General features: G+C 32.9%; 1 protein-coding gene across 2 annotated transcripts in view; it reads left to right on the top strand.

Annotated features, from left to right (window-relative positions):
• The window catches only part of ANOS1 (anosmin 1), a 74,597-nt gene extending 53,950 nt beyond the window's left edge, over positions 1-20,647 (top strand). The window contains exons 7-14 of one of the 2 annotated variants that reach the window (XM_081948203.1): positions 3,724-3,929; positions 4,807-4,954; positions 7,282-7,419; positions 10,268-10,365; positions 11,977-12,148; positions 13,603-13,823; positions 13,960-14,098; positions 16,540-20,647. In XM_081948203.1, coding sequence (XP_081804329.1) covers positions 3,724-3,929; positions 4,807-4,954; positions 7,282-7,419; positions 10,268-10,365; positions 11,977-12,148; positions 13,603-13,823; positions 13,960-14,098; positions 16,540-16,598 — 1,181 coding nt within the window. In that variant the 3' untranslated portion in view covers positions 16,599-20,647. Of the gene's footprint in view, positions 1-3,723; positions 3,930-4,806; positions 4,955-7,278; positions 7,420-10,267; positions 10,366-11,976; positions 12,149-13,602; positions 13,824-13,959; positions 14,099-16,539 lie in introns of both variants that reach the window. The other variant, XM_081948202.1, reaches the window with a different exon arrangement.
• Positions 20,648-22,281: the final 1,634 nt, after the last annotated feature.

Below are 22,281 nucleotides of genomic sequence, written 5' to 3'. Positions count from 1 at the left end.
CGAGCCTCCACGATGCTCCAGCTGCTCAGCGGAGCATCGTGTAAGCGCTGTACGCGCCATATGTGGGCGTGGAAGCACAGAAGCGCGGAAGCCTTAAAAGACAGGTAAGGAGCTCAGGCGGGCAGGTGGGCCCTCCAGAGCACTGTACCAGAACGATATCAGGTGTTCTGGGCAGCCTCCGGTATGCCCATACCAGGGCATACTGTCTGCAACTCACCACTAATGCAACTTAAGAGAACTATACATACACAAGCAACCAACCCAATGCTGAATTCATGATGAAAAAAGTCCTTCCTCTAAGTTATTTCTTTAAGTCCCTTTATTTTCTAAGCCTGCACATACAGTATATGCAAATGCTTTTACATGCAATATTAGGGTCCCATGTCATGTAGAAGTCTTTGTATGTGAAGGATTCCTGTATACTGACAATTATGCCCAGGGAGAGAAAGGTCTACAGTGATTTCAGCAATATAATTTAGAGAAGGGATTAGTAGTTAGTCCTCATGAACTGAGTTGTACAGTTGAAGATATTACTGGAACAGTATATGTAAAGTCTGCATTGAAATCCAGTGAATTAAGTATGCTTTAAACCATTATACTTATAGTTGCTTAAACTCATATCTGTATATTTAAGTCCAATTGGCTAAAGTTTAATGGGATTCAAGTATCTTTTCAGTCCCTAGATAATATTTAGTTCATTATTTGGAGAATCTTAGAAAGCAGAGAGAACTTCGCTGTGCTCAAAAATAACATTGTGTATTTGGAATACATAGGTTATTTGAAGTATTTGAAGATAGAATTTATTCTATTTATACCGTGTCCTATGAGAGTTTTGAGCACATTTAGGGATATAACATTTGTGTTACACAGAATGTTTGGGGCTATTTGTGATTCTGTTCATGAATTCCTTTCATTAGATTAAGAGAGTAGTACAATGGTGGGTTCCTACTGGTTCGGACTGGTTCAGCCAAACCGGTAGTAGCTTGGTGGCCTGGGTCGCTGGAACCGGCAGCAACCCAGGCCTGCCACGCTCCCGAATTGGTTCTCCTGGCAGCGCCATAGGCACTGCCATCTTGAGCCATTTTAGTTGTACTGTGCATGCGTGCATAGCGTGCATCAAGTGTGCATGCGCAGCGCGCCCCTGATGAATGAGCAATAGTCTCTATCAGAACCCACCACTGCAGTAGTGGGTATTTATCTCACTTGAAGTAAAGAGTGAAATAAGACGGTATAATAGTAGTAGATCTTTCAATAATTTTTTAATCTTTATCCCAATTTTTGTCACATCAGAGCAGCATATGAGATAAATTGGAAAGCAAAAGAGAGAAAGTGAGAGAACATTTTCTAAATAATTTTGAGCAAGGGTTACGAGCAATCGAAATAAAAACTCTGTGACATGCTAATTTCTCTACATAAGTTTCATATTTAAAAAGTGGAGATATTTGAAAAGAATTTTCTTTACAGAAATGAGACTTTTTTTGTAACAAGTTTTTGTAACAAGTTATTTTCTTGTAGATTAATTGTAATTACAGCAGTTGAACAATTTCTGATGCAAAATTTATTTTTTTCCTTTGGTTTTATCCGTTTTGTTCATGAATAATATTCTGTGCATAGTGAGCTCTTTCTTCCCCTTGTTCTTTTTTGGAAGGGCACAGTGATGTTCAATGCTCATTACACTTTGGATTTCTTAATCGATTTTTGTGGCCAACTCTCACTTCAGTGTCTATGGTATTTTAAAGTCTCAATTTGAATCCTAAAAAGGCTTATTGGCTCTTTTCTTTTTCTTTTTGTCTAAATCCCCCCTCCCATTCCAGTTCTAATTCTATCTTTCCCAATTTCCTAACAGTGCACGCTATTGAACTCATTTGTGGCTGTCACCTTAAGAATGGGTTCTGCCTGTCTATGGGTTGGTTGTGTTACTGCCATATTTAGAATTATCTTTAAATCTGCTGATGTATTTCCTTGTCTGTGGGTAGTAAGTTTTACAGTTCCAGTTCCATGAGAAGGGAAGATTAAATTTAGTTTAATCTTAGAGATGTGCTATAGTTGACTAATGTACAGTATTGTATGGCAAATTTTATTTCACTAGATAACCTGATGCGAATCAGTGAATATTGATAAAAGGGAACTCAGTTCTCTATTCATGTGCAGACTGAATATGAATGAATTATTTAATAGTATAGCATCATGTGACAATGCAAACATAATTCTGTAATAATTATTGTTTACAACAAAATTGGATTATATTTGCAAGATTTATGACAATACACATTACAATTGCTGCATACATTTTGGAGCTATGCTTCCTGAATTTTTTAAATGGTGGTTTGTACTATTCATTTTTTAAAAAAAAAATATTTCATAAAAGCATAGTAGATGTAGCTAACAGCAATGATTTCATACTATATAAATGCCAATGCTAAATGTAATTTCATGCTTATGCACAAATAGAATGAACAGATACCCATTTCTAACACTCACATCTTTTCCCCTGTTAGTTATTTTTGTATTGTACTTTTTTTTGGGGGGGGGGGAGGTTACCAATTCTGACAGACAAACACTATCACTTTGCTTATGCTATAAAATCTTAGACCCTTTATCTATGGTATAAATTCTGTAGTTTAGATTTGCAGCTTTTAAAAAAGTACAATTAATGATCTAACTGTAATTAGAAGAGAAACATTTTAATTTAAAGTGTTAAAAATATTTCACGTATAGCTAAACAGATGTTACATATATAATTGTAAATGACTTTTCCATTTTCCCCTGAATCGCCTAGATTGCAGAGTGAATTTATTCTTTTGTTCCCTTTCACCACTTTAGTACAGACCATTAACATTCCCCCAGATGTGATATATTTTACTTTTTAAGGGTTGCGATGATGATAGTGCTCAGACAGATCAAGGTTCTCTGAGCTAATAGGATGGAAGAACACCTCTGCTTTCCATCAGTCCTGCTTCTCTACTGGTTGATTCATGTAAAGATCCTTACAGCTGGGCTGACTGTGAAGAGTTCTGCTGTATTTACACAATCCTCCTTGACTTCTTCCCTATCACCTGTGTTTAGGTTCAAGTTCAATTAAGGAAGCTTCTAGATATCTGCCACTTGTTATATAATATGCCCTATATTTTAGCACCAAAATGGAACAAAAAAAATCTGTGGTTGAGTTATTGTTGCATTTCCTATATTCACTCATGCTGTGCATAAATCTTAATCAGCTGAATCAGTGGCTCAATCAAAGGACAACTTTAGGTTAATGTGTTTTGGATTAGCCAAATGTGCTGAAAGAAATAATATTTGCCTCAAATTAGGCTTATTGGAGTAGGTACTAGGATTCAAATCACCCATCTTTAAAATTGCGCCCTGAACAAAGCAATAGAAATTTTGATCTGCATTAAACAAGTTTTTTCTGTATGATACATAATCCACAACAATTGTGTACTAGTTATTTTTCCCGTTGTTAATTTCTTTGCTTTAGCTTATGGGAAAGCTCATTTTGGCATAAGCACTGACAGTTCAACTTCAATTTTGCAAATCACATCCTAGATGTTTTGATTTGAGAGGATTGGAAAAGGACGATGCTTGCACTAAACCACTAAACAAGCATTTGTTTGAAGCATTTGTCAAAAAGGGCAAAAGAGTTCCTATCCAAAACCTTTGGAACATGTTGATATTGATTATAAAGAAATTATTCATTCCTACAAAGCTCTTTCCCCCCATCAGATCCATCAGCTCCACCTGCTCCATCTAATCTCAGGATTGCCAACTCTACAGTAAACAATGATGGAAGTATAAATATAAGGATTATTTGGGATGTCCCAGAAGAGCCAGATATTCCAGTCCATCATTACAAAATCTTTTGGAGCTGGACTGTCAGCAGCAAGGCTGTTGTCCCAGCAAAAAAGAAGAGAAGGAAGACTACAGATGGAGTAAGTAAAAAAAAAAGGAAATAGAATGAAATTCTAAAAATAAATGTCTCAATTGCTTCTGCCTAGTGCGTTTAATTTTCTTTATGCTAGAAGCCTTCCAGTCTCCAAACAGCATCTTGAAGAACACTTTGTAAAAGAGGACAGGGGAAATGGGCACTTAAAATATTTTAGAAGTTCATGGCAGAAGGACAAACATTAAATGAATTACATTACATTATTTAAATTACTTCCTTGCTAAATTGCTAAAGCGGTTTTATCCAGGCAGGCATTCAAAGTTTAATGGACTGCTTCTGATTTTTCTTGCTGTTTTTATATTTTGAGAAGGATTATTTTACTCTGTGTTTAGGGTACTAGGCTTTATAATATCCTATTGTACATAATGCTTACATGTTTTCATTATGTAGACTCTGGTAAAATTCAGAATATTAATGAAAATACTATTAATAAAAATAATAATTATAGTCAATAAAATGATTCTTTTTCTTGAACCTCAGTAATTGGAAGGTTCTGAGAGATCAACAGTAGCCTATTCATTTGATAGAATATATAACAGCTAAATTGTTTCAGTGTTAGCATTACATCTGTGTTAATGTGGAAAACAACAATCCATCTCATATATGCATACAATGTCCTTCAACGTGTATGGAGAAAGACTTCATGTTGGTGAGAGAAAATGCTGTCGACGTGGCTCAATACTGGGCAAATGTCATTTAGTTTTAATCCTATTTATTTTACATATTTTTTAAACGTTATAATTTTATGACCTATTTTATTTTCTCACTGTTGAATGCTATCTGTTTATTATTTGCTTCTGACATGAATAAAGAGTTAGCAAAACCATAATTGATTTATGCAACTTAACTTTGTTCCATTATAGTTTCAAAATTATGTGATCCTTGAACACCTTCAACCCAATAGTAATTACATGGTGGAACTGCAGGCAGTTACATACTGGGGTCAAATACGTCTGAAAAGTGCAAAAGTGTCTCTCTACTTTAGTTCTACTCAGACAACTGTCAGCAACAGTAAGTGGTGTTTCCATAAAAAATAGTAAAGTTTTTGTCTCTAAGTCTCTATCTCTATCTCTCTAACTCTATGTCTTTATTCCATTCCTAAGTAGTCTACTGGGTATGTTCTCCTTGGTCCAGAATATTCTAACTTTGGTTAGAAATACTTCTTAGATGGAGATACTGTGAATTTAATAATCTTTTGTCTGGGCACATATAGAAAATCAATACTGATGTTCATTTCTTACAATATATACATATTTGGAGCTTCTCCAAATATAAAAAGAAATCATAATTATCTCAACATGATTTAGTAGTTAAGGACAATGAATGGAAAGACCTAAAGTTTTATTTATCCACAATCATGAAAGCTCATTGAATGACTTTTAGCCAATCATACTCCAAACTATCCCATAGACTGTTTGTGGGGGAGTGGGAGGTGGGAGCACTATGTAAACTGCATCTTTGGGTCATGAGTAAAAAGTAGAATATACACCTAATCCTTAAGAAACACATACAACATACAATAGGGAAAGCATGAGTCTGTCATATATTTTGGAAATATTAAGAAGTGCTAGATGTTTTGGTTTTTGTGACATTAAGCAAATTAATGCATGTCTTCTGCATATGTCTAATTCTTCACTATTTAAGTACACTAGGAATATTCTACTGTAGGATGTTAGGATTAGTGCTAGTTAATGTTAAATATTTTATTTCCAAGGACTTCTTAGAGGATTACAAAACAGATTTAAAGATACACCATATTTTGTTCCCTTTAGTGCTTGCTTTGAAACTTCTCATCTAATCTCTGTATCCATATTACACCAGGGTAACTGAAACAAATACCTTTTTTATGGATACCAGTTTCTGTCTCCTGCTGCAGATCGTATTCAATTTACATTGCAGATAAAACCTTTGCTAATCAAGGTCCAGTTACCCTGATTTCCACAATTTCATCAAATTACATTCAGTTGGAGGGCACCCTTTCTTTCTTATTTCACAATTAATCTTTGATTCATTCTTTAAGATGCTTTGGAAAATGCAGAATTATTTTCACTACTTTATTATTCTTCATTTTCCCCCATAAGAGTTTATATTTTTGTGAACGCTATGGAATTTGTCATCTTTTTTCCTTCCTGTTAGTGGATTTTCATATTTTAGTTTTACAGCTGAGTAAAAGCAGCATCAGAGAATATATGACCATTGGTGATTATATATGATTTGCTGAAATCCAATATTTGTCCTGGTTCTAGTATGACAGCTATTTCAATTCATGGACATATTTGATAATGCTTGACAGTTTTAAAGCAGTGTTTCTCTTGTGTGTTTTGCTTTAATAATTAGCTTATGAAAAATAGATATACACATTATCTGAACTATGCTTGGTAAATTAGGAGTAAATGGTTATGGCTCCTTGAATATTAATGCATTAATTCAATAGTATAACATGAACATTTCAATGCAAATTTATCTCATTGTTTAATAATAGTTTATTCTTTTTCATCACTAAACCTAGTTTAAAAATATTGTTTTAGAACTGTAATATTCTTTTCCATTTCTAAAAAAACAACTGTAATATAACTTTATCTTCATTTTTAGTATATTCTTCTTCACATTAGTCAATTTGCATTTTTGTGGTGGCTATTATTGATAAAACTTAACACTTTATTACTTTCTTGATTTGTTTGGCTCTGGATGCATTGTCAGTAACAGCTACACCAGGGGTGTCCAAACTTGGGAACTTTAAGACTTGTGGACTTCAACTCCCAGAATTCCCCAGCATGGCTGGCTGGGGAATTCTGGGAGTTGAAGTCCACAAGTCTTAAAGTTCCCAAGTTTGGACACCCCTGAGCTACACTATTAAAACTTGTTTTCATTTTTGTTAAATGTTGAGTTACTATGATGAATTCAGGAGTACTGGAATTCATTATTGTTTTGTTATTACATTATTAATTAATAGAATAAAAGTTATCTACACTGTAATAATCTTCTGTTTACCTGAATACAATGCCATATGTATGGGACTATCTTTGAAAATAGAATAGCTAGGTTACCAGCTAGGATTGATCATATTGTATTTTAACAAACAAGAAAATTTGAAAATTTCTAAATATTCTGGAATCAATCATTTTCTTTTAGAATTAGCTGCCAACAACTGTAAAGTATGTTTACTCCTGTTTTATAAATAAATATTCATTATTGTTCCTGTTATTGCATTTTTATTCTTTTTATTTGTAATCCATTGATCTCTTATTAGATGCATTTCAAATATGATTTGAATAACCTTTGTTATTCAGCCATCTATGCAACTGGCAAATTTTCAGAAATATTTTCTTTTACAGAAGAATGGACATCTACCATTGGTAAAGCAACTGATGTTTCATTCTTCAAAAGAAGTAGACTTAATCGTCTTCTTGAAATTGGAGTGCCTTTTTTCCAAGATGACCAACTTCAAGTGAAAGTCTACTGGAAGAAAACAGAAGGTAGTTGCAAAACCATGTTACCTTGCCTAAATAATTTGTTGGTTATTAATAAACACTGATTCAGATAGCTTCCTGATAATTTTAGATATACAAATATAGAAAGTCTGACTGCTTTGTGATATACTGTTGGTATTATTAAACATATTATAATTAATATGAGCTGTTATTTATTATTTAAGTTAATGTAGAAGCAAAGATTTCCAACTTCTAAGCATATATTTGGAGGAGAGTGGAGGAGAAGAATCTTGCTTACAAATATGCATTCTGTTTACTATTAATTTGCATATATACACATACATATAAAGTGTTCATCATCAATATGACCCTCTTTTTCTATAGTGTCGATTTGACCTAAATGCCATAATTAAAAGGTTTTTTCCCCATCTTTTCAACCCTAATAATAACAGTTTTATGTTTCCATTTTCTAGCTTCCTCAGGGGTTACTATAATACAAAGCGGGGAAATCTCCAAACTAATGGTATTTAGTTTCTCATAAGCTGTTGGCATAACAAGCCTCCTTCGTGTTACATCTATGGAAGCAGCAACTCTCTTGCTGCAATGGAGATGGTGTTGGTGGGCATATTAACTAGAATCAAAAGCTACATAGCAAAAGGAAAGGAAAAAATGTGTTTGCTTATCACTACCATTTCCACTGATGCAAGGAAGTTGCTGGCTCATTGAGAAGGCAGGAAGGCATGTAATGAAGCCTGCAGTAGGAATGGAACTAACCACTTTCCTTATTAAACTGATACCACTGTCTGTATTAGGCTTTCTGGCCATGCCCTCTTCTATAGCCACCTGTATCCTTCCTGTGCCCTGAGTTAATAGATGTAAGTGAAGAGAAAATGCCATTTGAATTCTCATGTTCTGACTAAAGCAGGGCTTGTGTCAATACTGTCTCTAAATGTTTGATTAGGCTGCTCATTTCTGTGACTTGCAGCATTTCAATACTTGTTATCAATGTCGATAAGCATATAGGATAATGGATAAAACACAAATCAGGTTATCTTTGTTAATCAATTATAGAGGCCTTTTGTTCTTTGTTTCAGGTACAAGGCTTCTCTTGACAGATCAGTCAGAATCTTAATGGGTCTAGGAAACCATTAACTATATTAAAAAGGAAACAGTAGTTAAGTGATCTGTAGAAGATTCCCTATGGGAGACTAATATTGCTGTACAAATGACTCAAGAAATGACCTAGCCATAGCCTTTGATGGTCAAGATGAAAAAAGCATTGCCATGTAGGATCTCAGAGTGGATGTGAACATCAGTTTCCTATGCAGCATTTAGGACAAATCATCTGAAAAAAACTCCAGAGCATAGTTACAGTTTCCAAACTCACCCCCAAACTTTTAGCTTGATCATAGCCTGTATCTTTCTTTGTATGCATACAGATTATTGAATAACAAGACTGAGTCATAAGTCATTTCAGATGCAGAAGCCATTAGCAAATAACACACTGGAACAGCCATAGCACAATTGTATAGGAAGCTATTTGTATAGGCAAATATTTGCATTAGTGGTATGTACTTAGATGTGTGTTCTAAACTTACATTTCGGTTCAGCACGGCTTAAAACTTCTTTTTCAAGAATAAGGTAGAATTTTGACATAATAATGTCAATTTTCTGTTAAAAAGGGCATTTTCTGTGTTGCATTATTCTTTAATCAGTGGAAACTGTGTTTGATTTGGTCTCAGATTGTCTATTCTTCCTATATCTTAAACAACTATCAATTAACTTAGCATCTGAACTACTTATTTTAATGTTTGCCTAGAATAAAGCAAATAATAAATTTAGGTAAGGAAAAAAAGGGATCTGGAAATATGTGAGATAAACTTGTTAAACTGGATTGCTTGGAAAAGCAAGACAGAATAAAACAAATATTATGGGAAAGCAAACAAAAGTTCTACTGAAGCTTTTTTTTCTGCATAAGAAAGAAATATGTGATACTACTATCTTGCATTGCTTTTGAGTTACTCATTGTACGCATTTGAGCAGAGCCAAAATAGTTAGTTGCAAATAAAATGTAGCGCATACTATAGTTTAAACATCACTATTTAGTTTTTGTATGATTGATATAACAGTCTGCATTCTAAATGCAGTGTATTTTCATGAAGAAAATGTATTAACAATTCTCTATCATGACTGTCATGCCTTCTTAATTCACATAAGCAGGCCAGACTTACCTTGCTCCAAATCTTGATTGCTACTACCCCGGGTGCTTTGAAACCTGAATGTGCATTGAGTATGGATATCAAAGGTGTCAGCCTGGCAACTAAATGCAGATTAATCTGCATGATTGTGTTTCCCATCTATGGGGAAAAAACTAGAAATGAGAAAATTGAGAGAGAACTTTCATGATTTTTTTTAAAGCAAATTAGTAAAATCACATGCAGAATGAAATGAATATTAGTAAAATGATTAATTTACCTTTTTTGTTCTCTTCTACTCTTATACATTTAGATTATCTAAATGGGTAGCATTCTGTCATAAATTTGTAATAATTATTTAGTATAGAATTGTGTCCATTTTTCTGCACTTTCCATTTCCACTTTTTGGAGGGCTTTTAAAACTGCAAATCCCATTCTCCTGGGTAATATTTTAATGGTGCCACACAGCTGTGTAAAAACTGATTCAACAGGTCAGCCTGAGATCTTTGGAATTTGCTTAGACATTATTGCTCCCAATATTCTAAAAGGCATATACATTTTCATTGTATACATTTTTCCATAAATGATAAATACATCCAGTATTTATGTGTATCTCTGCATGAACTATTTAAAAAAATTGAAGATTTTAAAGTGTACGCTTCTATTACTTTTCCCTTGTTATGTTATTTCATTGATAGATGCCACCAGCAGAGAAGGATATCATGTTCAGTGGTTCCCAGAATTATGTTCTTACAACAGTACCGAAGAACCTGAAAAATTCAATGATGTAACATATGTAAGTTAACTTTTAAATATCAAAAACTGTAAAGATATGATCCTCTATTTTGTGAGGAAGAGAATAAATGACTTTGAAAGATCCCATTATGTTCCCTTTACATTTCAAATACAAATTTATTCTATGCTTCAAAGCATCCATTTTGTCCTTTGTAATGAAAAGCTATTGTAACTTCAGTTCCTCAGACTCTTCCACGTATATTTGGCTGCAGTTCCTATAGATAAGGGCTGTCATACTTGCAGCCCAAATGCGTCACACGCTGGCCAAGCCTGGTTTAGCAAAAGGGAAAAAAGGCGTGATACATCACATGATGCCGCCGTGATGACACCAGTTTGACAACCGTGCTATAGATTGAATATGGCCAATTGGCCATTAGCTCTAATAAATGTGCATTATATATGACTTGAATCCTTTGAAGTGGTCTATGTTGAGGAAGGCTACTTGATTTAGTTTATTTGTTGTATGAAGAACCAGATTGTTAATTAATTCTTTTGGATGGTTACTAACTGCAGCTGGGATGGCAATTGTATTGTAGATGAAGATAGCACTAGGGTTTCTGGGGTTATTTTGTAGGGGAAATTGAATTTTTTTTTTTTTTAAAAAAAGCATCTATTAAAACTGGCATGAATTATGTTTCCATTTTTCTGAAGTTTGTTGAACAAATATAGTAGTATGCCTTGGGGAAATTAACAAGAAGTTCAAGAATTTGCCTACTTGTCCAACTTTATCCTAGCTGTGACTCCAGATTGCTAACACTTGAAGTCATACACTTGTAATTTTAAATATGTAATTATATAAGGCATCATAAAAAGAAGTATTGATTCATTGTGGTTCTTACCAATTGTAGTTATTTCAAGAAGTTGAGACTGGAAGAGAATTGTTCCATCTTTTGTTTGTGGTACAAACTGATTTTTGTAGGATTAGGTAGAACAAGCTATATTATTTCCATTTAACTGATGCACATTTTTGTATATTTTCTTCTATCAACTTTTACAAATTATTTAAATTCATTTAAGCTAGTTAGAAAATCCTTATTAATAGCAATCAGAAACTTTTCCTGTATGTGCAGTGCAGTGTGTAGTGCAATATGCAGTGTAATATTACATCTATTAAATAAAATTTTGTGTTTAATTCTCAAGTATGCTTTGCAAAAATCAACTATTGTCTTCATGCACTTAATTGGATTAAATTATCCAATATAGTTTATTTTTTATTCCTTTCTACCAAATAGACATGTGTTTGTGCAGGCTTTTGGATAGAGAATTACTGCCCACCCGTGTGGTAGAGGAATTCATATTGAAGATATCAATATCTTTTGCAGTTCCATTGAAATATGTGGCACATTTTTCCCCTTTTCAACTTGTGCCATATTATGAAATTTCCTCTATATGAAGAAGTCATCTAGAGATTTGGGCTGAATGTGTTGCCTTCAGCCCTATCTATTTCATCGCCTATTTCATCTCCCTATAATAAATAAATGATATATGAGAATATTTACATGTTTTTTAAGCTGTCTTGTTTTCTAAAAATGTATTTTTGCATTGATGGCTTGGAAAATATTAAATTTAAACCCAAAATGAGGATAATAAAGTATTTTATGTCTCTCAATAGGAAAACTATATAATTCTTCAGAACCTGTCCTTTTCATGCAAGTATAAGGTTACAGTTCAGCCAGTAGGATCCAATGGTCAGTTGAAATCTGAAAGCATTTTCTTTATGACTCCATCTTGTTCTGATCTAAAAGGGAAAAAACACAAGTATGTAAGCTGCGTGGCTAAAGGAGGTAAGATTCAAAACAATTTACAGTGACATAAAATACTTAAGTAGCTAAACATTCAAACACCAGTTTTTTAAAATGAATTGCTTCCAACATTATATGAAGAGCTTTAAAATAATTAATGTAACCACTTACAAGTACTAATTAGTATTGCAAAAGCAGATTAATTAATAAGAATACAAAATGCAAAAGAAACAACCACAAGTTTAATTTTCTTTGTAATGTAATTTTACAGACAGAAAGTTAGAAGTTCTCAATATGACCTTCATTATTACCTTCTTCTTTTTACGCTACATTAAATAGAATTATTTTACAAGTTTTATATGTAATAGAAGAATACAGTTTAGGCATTAGATACATCAAAATGCTACACATTTGTATGCTTTTTAAAAACTTGATAAGATTCCTTTCACAACTGGTCTAGCTACCTCCAAACATTTTATATTTTCTTTGATAGGTCACATTTCTTTGGGGCAATTTCTTAGATAGAAAAATATAGTATTGTAAGTAATAGTTTCAGTTCTGACACCAAAAATTGTCTTAACATTTGTTAAAACTTTTACAATAAATAATGCTAAATGCTGTCAAATATTCTCCAACATCTTAGATTTTTGAATGAGTCACATGACTCACCTTTGAAACTAAAGCCAAAAGAATATTTAGGAAATGCTGGTTTTAAAACCAAGTTTTTTTCTTGATTAAACAGCAAGAAAAAATTTCCAAAAGCATTGGACCTTTAGAGAACAGAATGTGGGATTGATCAGGAATGTGGAATTTTATTTTATATTTTATACACTATAAAATACATACATGCTTATTCCAGAACAAGATCAATAACTGCATTGGCCTCAAATGTATCATATTTAATTAGTTTTAAGTGGATCAGAATATAATACAAATGATATTATAATTTTGATATTTGATATCCTTATAGCCATACAATGAATTTAATATCTTCAAATATTAATTGGTATTTTTAAAATATGAAGGAAGAATATGTTTCCTGTTTAAATTTTATATAAATAAATTACACAATGTTTTCATTGTACTCAATTCAATAAATAGTAATAAAGCAGTTACCGTATGTTTTTTTAAAAACACATTTTAGTCATATATAAAACATATACATAATGTTGATTTACATAATACTATATAATATAATAATATAAATGAGTCTATATCATTTACAGAACAATATCAAATCATGAAATTAGAATTTGTGGTAATGTTTATTCATTGAAGTGTAATTTGTGAAAGAATACTATATTCATGGTAGATAAAATAAATGATATAGTGAGCAATTCATTTGAGAGTAAACATTCCATCCTCCTCATATAAGAGCGAAGTTTATATGACATATTGTTGTAGTCTCTCTTAATTTAATGTATATCTTTTTAAAATTGTACATAAGATTGAGAGAGATGCTAACTTTTCTCTTTGTGGTGCTGTTTGTTTTACAGATCCTGTTATTTCAAAAATATTGGCAAAACCAGAGAATCTTTCTGCTTCTTTTATTGTTCAGGACATTAATATTACAGGCCACTTTTCCTGGAAAATATCAAAAACAAATCTTCACCAACCAATGACAGGATTTCAAGTCACTTGGGCAGAAGTCACTACAGAAAGCAGGCAAAACAGCTTACCAAACAGCATTATCTCCCAATCACAAATATTGCCAGTAGTAAGTCTGTGCCTCTTCAGTAGGGGAGAGGGATAGATAGGAGGGAAGAAGCAAGGAAGAAGCTGAGTTATTGATCGTGCTGAATGCCTCAAATATATTTCTTTTACTTCAAATAACTATTTCCATTTCCTTTTAGGATCACCCTATGTTGACAGTACCCAACCTAAGACCATCAACTCTTTACCGTTTAGAGGTTCAAGCGTTAACCACAAGTGGTGAGGGACCAGCTACAATAAAATCATTCCGAACACCCAATTTGCTGATATCACCACAGAGTGAGTGTTGACATGCTACAAGAACTTATTCTGATGCATGCATTGGCGTCTCTTTCTTATATGGAACATAATACATTATGAGTATTTTTAGACATATTCTTCTCCATCTGACCTAACAGCCTGAACATAGTGTTTGATTTATTTAGGATAAAAATACTGAATAATCATTCTGAAATTAGTAGTCAGTTTGGTCTGAAATGGCTGCTTAACTTATATATAGCTCAACTTTGATTTACCTTGCTTATAGTCTTTCTCATTAATAGATTAAATCTTACATTATAATAGTTTCAACAAAGGAAAGTTGGTAAAATCTATCTAGAACAAAATCCAGAATGTAATCAACAGGTGCATTCCAAATCTTTATTTTCTGTCATATCTGGCTTTCCTATAGTTCTCTAGATGTTACATTGAATATTTATCCTTTTCATTCAAGAATCTCAAAAACTACCATCTTGGAATGTTTTCAAATTTTGTATGCTGCTAAACATTAGTTTTAGGATTTTTCTAAGCTATGGTATGGGCCTATTTTCAAGCAATCTGCCATCTTCAAGTAAGTTTTGGACAAAGGAAGCAGCAATTTCGAGAAGGAAGAAAGTACTTCAATTTTGCCATGCATAATCAGACAACATTACAGAATTGGCAGTCTCTCCAGAGCTTCAGACAGGAATCTTTGGTAATCCTGTTTGGAATTTCTGGGAGATGAACTTTCTTCACATACACTTTTTTCTATCATTCAGCCATAGCCTTTTTCTTGATACACTGGCAAATATAGGAATCCAAAACGTTTATGGGTTAGTATGAAATCAATTCATAATTATTATAATTATTCATGTGATTTATTAAGCATTCAAATTCTATTCATGATGCTAGTAAAAAAGTATACTTTTCCAAGTTAAATGAATACTTCAACTTGCCAAATATTACATCAAAACAGTTAACATCTTAGACTGCAATACTCGTGAGGGTACATGTTTGTTTCATTTGAGATATGGGCCAACTAGGTATATTTAATTCATATTATTAATAGATTGTTTTCTTGTTATTTGCAATAGGCATGATAAAAACAAAGAGATCTAAGGTGGGTAATTCTGTTTTGCCAGATAAGAACATGAAGAGTTGATACTGGGGAATTGCTAGCTAGGCCAAAGGAGGGTCAAGTGAGGGGCTAGTTTGGAATCATTGTACAGCTGCAAGTGGCATAAGCATGACCCCCTCCAATATCCATGAAGCCTTAACTAGTTGTTCCCAGGGAAAGGGAAGCAGCCTGGTGAGATTCTTGGGACATAGATTTAAACAATAAAGTTATAATGGCCCTGTATGGGGAAGAAAGAAAGGATGATAATACTAAAAACAGGATTTTACTTCACTGATGATCACAGATATTTGGAATGTAGCAATTGCTGTCAAATCTTCTGCATATTTAGAAAAGGATAGCAAGAAAAAAACCTTATTCAAGGTTATTCAAGCAAGCCAAAAGCTTAATAGACTAGGCTAAGCCTAATAAACTCAGAATTAGGCTCTTTCTCAAGAACTCTCTAAATCAAACAAAAGCATCTTCTTAGTTCTTTAAGACATCTGTTTGTTCTTGTCCAACATGATAGTTGGACATCTGTTTGATCCTTGTCCAACATGATTGTTGGACATCTGTTTGATCCTTGTCCAACATGATTGGTCAAGGCTAGCCAAAAGATGACTTGTTGTTGGTGTCATGGCAGAACTGGAATAGGGTACATCCTTCTTTGTGCTCCTTGCCATTGATCTCAGTAATCATCTGGGCCAGCTACAAGTTTTGGATGTGGAGGCACCATTTTGCAGCGGTTCTCATCCTTTCTTTATGACTATTTTCTATAGTTTTTTTATGGGATGAAGACATAGAGTCTACAGACCTTCACTTGTAAAGGTTGAGGCTCTGGTGAATGAGTTTTTGTCTTCTCATATGTTGTCTTAGGGATGCTCATGATGTCTTTTGATCTTTATCCCTTTTCGTATTTTTTATTTTAAGCATCCAGAGTTGTTTGGAGTCAGGCATCCCATAAATTGTATGTATGTATGAATGTAAAATAATATAAATAAATACCAAAAGTGACTCCATAGTATTTCACATACTTTGACAGTGTATGAAATGGATCCTTGATCAAACCCTAATTGTATCAGTATCCAGTTTTCTTAGGTCACTCTGAGAATTTTGATTCAGATTATAGGGAATAGGTAAGGAACATCAAGTAGCTCACAGTTTAGAGTTTTTTTGGGGAGGGGGATGCTGGAGTCAAACAAAAAAATTAATTGATTTATTTCTGAAGCTAATAGAAGTCACGGAATAATATTGTTTTGGCCAGAAAAATAACAATGTTATACTGTTGTAGGACAAACCAGTAGGGATTTAAAGATTGCTAACAACTAATAATTATGAACTAGGGTTATAGTATTTTTTTTCTTTTTAGGACCTCATCTGAAGCAGCACCATCCACGTCACTACAAATCACCCCCTGAAAAATACTAAATTGCCATAAATTATTAATCAGCTGGAAAACAATGCGAAGAAGTTCTTGAAAGAAGACCAGAAAAATGCACCTTTATTGAGTTATGGAATGAGCTTTTGTTTTAATAAATGTTTGCCAAGTATGAGTTGTGTATAAATCTGTATGAAATGGATTGAAGAAAGCATGTTTGTACTAATTTTAGGATACAGTACAGTATAGGATGCAAAGATCAGCTGTATTCATATTATCAGAGCATTTAACATCTATTCTCTCTCTCTCTCTCTCTCCCTCCCTCCCTCCCTCCCTCTCTTTCTCTCTCTCTCTCTCTCTCACACACACACACCAATTTACCTGTTACTGTTGCATATGCTACACGACACCCTGCTTTATCACTTCCCATTAATATCTTTACATGCTTTTTAAACAGATCAGTCCATCCAAGTTATCTGTGGCTGCTACAGGCATAACAGCATAACAACAATCCCTGTCCATTTCATGATATATGATATACATGACCTAATAATATCTGTTTAGTAGCTGAGTAGAATTTCAATATTCTATCTAATTTGCTTTCAGAAATCCCATTAAATGGAGAAAGATTCCTGTCCATTCGATGAAGAAATATTATCTTGTTTCCATGAAGTAGACACATTAACTTTTGAGGGTTTCATTAAGTGGAGATTGTTTTTCCTGAGTTATGAAGAAAAATGATCAAACTGTTGTTTTTTCCAGAAGTTTTTCAGACTGGAACTGAAACCAGATGGAATACTTAAAGCAGCACTACAATACTAATTGAAATGTAAATAACCTCTGTCTTATAGCTGGATGCTACTAGTATCACCCAATATATTATGAAATGAATGAATTTAAAGAGGAGGGGTTAAGGTTAAGGTCTTTGAACTAGACTTTTACTTTAGAAGAAGTTTGTCATGTAAGATCTAGGGCCTTTTTACACCTGGTGCTGCAAGTTGTTCCATGACAGTTCTAAAACAGTTTTCCAGCATTTCTTCTGGACAATTTCTCTCCCTTTACCACTTCCCATTCTTATTACCAGAAATTGCCTCATGCTAATTCCTGGGAGTCTCCCTTCTACCATAATCTGTTGCCACCATCCTGGTATCTCACAGTCACATTAAGAAGTAGCTTTCTTGGTTTATGCAAATAATGGCCTATTAGAGGGCTGGGGTGGTAGAGGAAATGAATGTAGGTTTTTGTACACTCCCACAAGGTAACAAAAAGGAACTCTAGCCTGGCAACATTTAAGTTCTATAGAAGAAGCAATTGATACTGCAAAGGTATGTCAGAAAGGAAGAGAAACCAGACATTTTATAGTTACCCTTTTCAGAACTTGACCACCAATAAAGATGCATCCAACAATATAGACACTGTATATTCCACCCAGAAGGAGCTTGTTTTTCATTTCACTATAGGAATATCTTTGGCAAATAGAAGGATGCTTATCTAATTACTCTGAAAAACTGAATCCTCATATAAGGAGAAGATTGGTGTTGACCAAGTTCATGAAGTCAAAGTTATTTTATTAAATAATAAAATATTGACGGCATCAATTGAATTAAACTAAATCTAAAAATTTCCTGCACCTCTAAATAAAACGTTATTGAATTATACAATGATGTATAGGAAACATCATTGACACACTTTATTAACTAAATAGTAACCATATGTTTTAACAATACAGTTTTAGATTACATTTCAGATTTAATTTTCTTTCATCTTGTTTATTAGAAAAAAAATAGCATCCTGTATTCTTACAGGGACATTATCTCTCCATTACATGCTTTAATGTATATCAAGTGAAGGGAAAAACAATGCTGTCCATAACCAGTGCAGTAAAAAATTAAAAGGTTGCGACACTTTTTTGCATACATGTTTAATCAATAACAAGATACATTATTTTTTAATTTTCATAAATAAGATTAAAATATCCCTCTTAAAAGAAAAAAGAGGCCAAATAAATGTTTTTGAAGAGCATATAGGAAAACAATATCTTTGAATTATTTCAGAAAATGTATCGTACTTGTGAGCATATGTTTGACAGCTTGTATATGGAGATGATTAAGAGAAGATTTGCACATATTCATTGCTTGCTACATCTATAAAGACTTGCATGCATAAAATATGCTTAAGAGTCTATATATAATAATGGCTGGTTTTCATTCAGATAATGGAAAAACACTGAAAAGACATTTCAAAAAAGGTTCAAGTTAGCAAGAGGTAGTCCTTATGTATTCACTTTCAATGTTTTTATTTTTCTAACTTAAAACAAAACAAAAACCCAACAACGATTTTATTAAAACAAAAGTTTTGATCCAAATAAGACCAATTTGATTTTGGGTGTCTACAGTATGTTTTATAAATTAGTCCAGTGTTTTCAATGATTTGACTGTTTAAAAAAACAGAAATTGCCAAATGCTGCCAACACAACACTGTTCGGTGCAATTTGTTTCTTCATTCAGTTGAAAACAATTGTTATATATGTGTGTGGAAAATATATCGAAAAAGCTATTAATCAGTTTCTGTTAATCAGATTTTAAAAACAATTGTATTGAAAACACGAAGATTTATCAAACTATATTAGTGCTCTTTTACGCAGGAGTGGCATTTAATTACAAATTAATCTTCAAAAACTGTAAGAATGGAAGCTAGCAATTTTATTTTATTTCCTCTTATTTTAAAAAAGGGCATATAAAAGCAGTTGTGATGATAACTTATTTATTTTAGATGGCATTACTTTTATGTTATTTGTCTAAGTATTCTTAAATCTTTGATTAATACCTGTAGACATATAACTATAAATGTCATATAAGTTGTACATTGTACTACAGAAATATGCTTTTAATGGTTTTTAATGGTTGCATGTTTTTTTAAGACTTCAAACTTCATTTTTAAAAAAAAGGAAATTAATGCCTCCAGATGTTGTTGGATCTATAGGTTTTGCATGCCAAAAATCATAATTCAGTTAGAGGCATGAATTGTATGACTGTTTACCTCTATTGAATATAATGGTAAGGTACAATTTAAAAAATAATTAATAGATTATCCATATGTAAAAATACTCCTCCCTTTTATGTAATTATATTGTAGCATAAAGAAAACAGAGCCACATATTTGCTAACTCAGCTGACTGTAGAAATTACATTTTTATAACAGTCATTTAAAAGTCAGTATTTATTTATCTATGTAATACAAAAGAATTAATTGTGCGTCATGTTATTTCGAGGCAGTGTTTCTTGTAAAACATTTTGTAAAATTGTAAATACTCTGGTCGGTTGATCTTCATATTTAGATTTTGTATATAAGTTTAATTAATAAACTATCATATAAGTATATAGACTCATAATTATCATCACTGTTGGGATTGCTTTCTATAATAATTTTCTTTTGCACAAAGTAACTTAGTCCTTGATAGATTTGCTGACATTTAGTCAGGATTTTCAAACCATAATAAATACATTTATACATTAGCCCAAATCAAATATATACATAGAATAATACATCAATGTTTTTCCTACCTGACAGCTTGCTGACTGGGAAATTTCAGGACTTGGAACATCTTAAAATTGCCAAGTTTGTAAAACATTGATGAACTAGTGGTTCCAGTTGACTCCAAAACCTATCAGGAAAAATAGCTATGCATGCCAAACCTCAGTCAGGTGTATGAATCAGAAGGAAAGTGGAGAAATTTTGGCTTTCTTTCTTGGTTTCTAAAGAGTTACTGGAAAATGGCAGTAGTATTGTCTATCTACAGCAGGACTACATATGGAAACTTAAACTGATGGATCAGTTAGGAAATTTTTAACCTGAACCCCCAAAATTGGCACTACTATCTGTTTTTATAGTTTAGCATTGCTGTTCCTTGGATGTAACCTACAGCTCACAGCAAATTACTTATGTTTGTAAACGTAGTATACTTGTACAAGTCTTACAAGAAAAAGCTTCAAACCCTTTGTATTCTCTTTGTGCTTTGAACATTTATTGTGCCTAAGAATTGTATTTGGTGCTGATGTGGGGAAAAACCAAAACACTCATTAAAGTTTTTCCCATGCTATTCAAGGCAACTGGGACTGTTTTGTTTTTGTTTTGTTAATGGAATATTGTGATGAGTAAATGTAATAAATGTGACTCTTTAGAAAAATTGTTTGAATAAATATATAGTTTGTAGGAATTTTATACACTTGCCTGTTGAGCAGACTTCCAGTACCCTGTTCTGAAGCTTCCAGAGTAGCTTATTAATGATTTTTTTTTTGAGTAAAAGAACATACAGTAAATGGTCTACAGATTTGCCTAAAGAGCACCTTGCCTGTCTCAATGAGCTTTCATATTGATCGTGCTAAAGACGTTTTATGGATTCCAGTGAACCTTGTTTCATAAATGGCAAGAGTAATGCCTAATAAAGATTTCTCAATTGGTACTGTAAGGCAATGGTATATTCTTCAACACACTTTGGAATGTGTACAAATGACTCAGCGAATATATCAATGTGTCATTAAAATGATGAGTTACTTCTGTCTGATCCTTTACATGCAGATCAGATTTATTTGTATAGATTCAGCAGGCTATCATAAAACAAGTTATCTGCATCTATATTCACATATGTGTAAATTAACTTTAGTGTTTATCTCAGATCTAGGTTATATGCATAAAACAAAGCAAAAATTCTGGTGATGTGCCAGTGCCAAGGCTTAGTTCTAACTTGTTTATCACCTTATGTCAACTCTAAAACCTTCTGACCTCTTGGAAGCACTACTGGAGATTTCGCCGAGCTTGTTATTCTTGCAATTTTATGAACACCTGCATTCTGAATTGCTCTTCAAAGTCATATAAATAATTTTTTTAAAAAAGAGACAACTTCCTTGTTGCGTAATCAGATTAAAGTTATTTAGATATCTCTGCATGGTACATTTCTTATGATTACTCATGGCAATATAACTGTTTAAAAATCACTTGGCAAAACTTTAGAAAGCATTTGTGGTTTTTACTGTCTCTGTATTTCTGTATAGCTTTTGGGGAAAAACTTACAGCAATTACCCAACAGTGCCCAATGTTAGTAAAGTAGTTTGTTAATCTATTTTAGGCCAGGACTTAACATATGTTAAGATGCTGTTAGAATGACTTACTCAAATGTATGCAAAACTGGCAAATGTATGGCCAGTTTTGCATAGAAGTATGAGAGCTATTTTAGATTTTTTTCATTGATAAATTGGCAAATATGATACAGTTACATGCAGTGCTTGGGTTACATGATCTATATTGTAGAATTCATTTTTTTCAGATAAGCAAATGTGAATGAATAGGCAGAGATCTAGAAAAGCTATTTTAGCTCTCTGTGTCTGGTTAACATTCTGTAACACAGAGCTGACATTACTTTTAATCTTTGCTGAATGTTTGTCCCACAGGAACCACAAATGTGCATTCAATTTTTTTGTACTTTTTATTGGCGAGATGTGGGGAGATGGGAATATGTTTCACATGAATAACTTGCATTTTGTTTTCTTACAAAGAAAAAAAAAGAATTTGGAATAATAATTATGCTGAAATCATCCAGAAAATTGAGCAACAGAAAATATACATTGCTGATCTTCAAAGAATGCAGAAGAGGTGAATTGAATTGAATTTGCTTTCCTTGAGAACCTTCTCAATCCTTCAGTTTAAAAACTAATTTCTATCCCTGAAACGACAACA

Source organism: Natrix helvetica (assembly GCF_964273705.1).
Source record: "Natrix helvetica genome assembly, chromosome: 3".
NCBI lineage: Eukaryota > Metazoa > Chordata > Lepidosauria > Squamata > Natricidae > Natrix > Natrix helvetica.
This window is presented reverse-complemented; position numbering and strand designations above follow the sequence as displayed.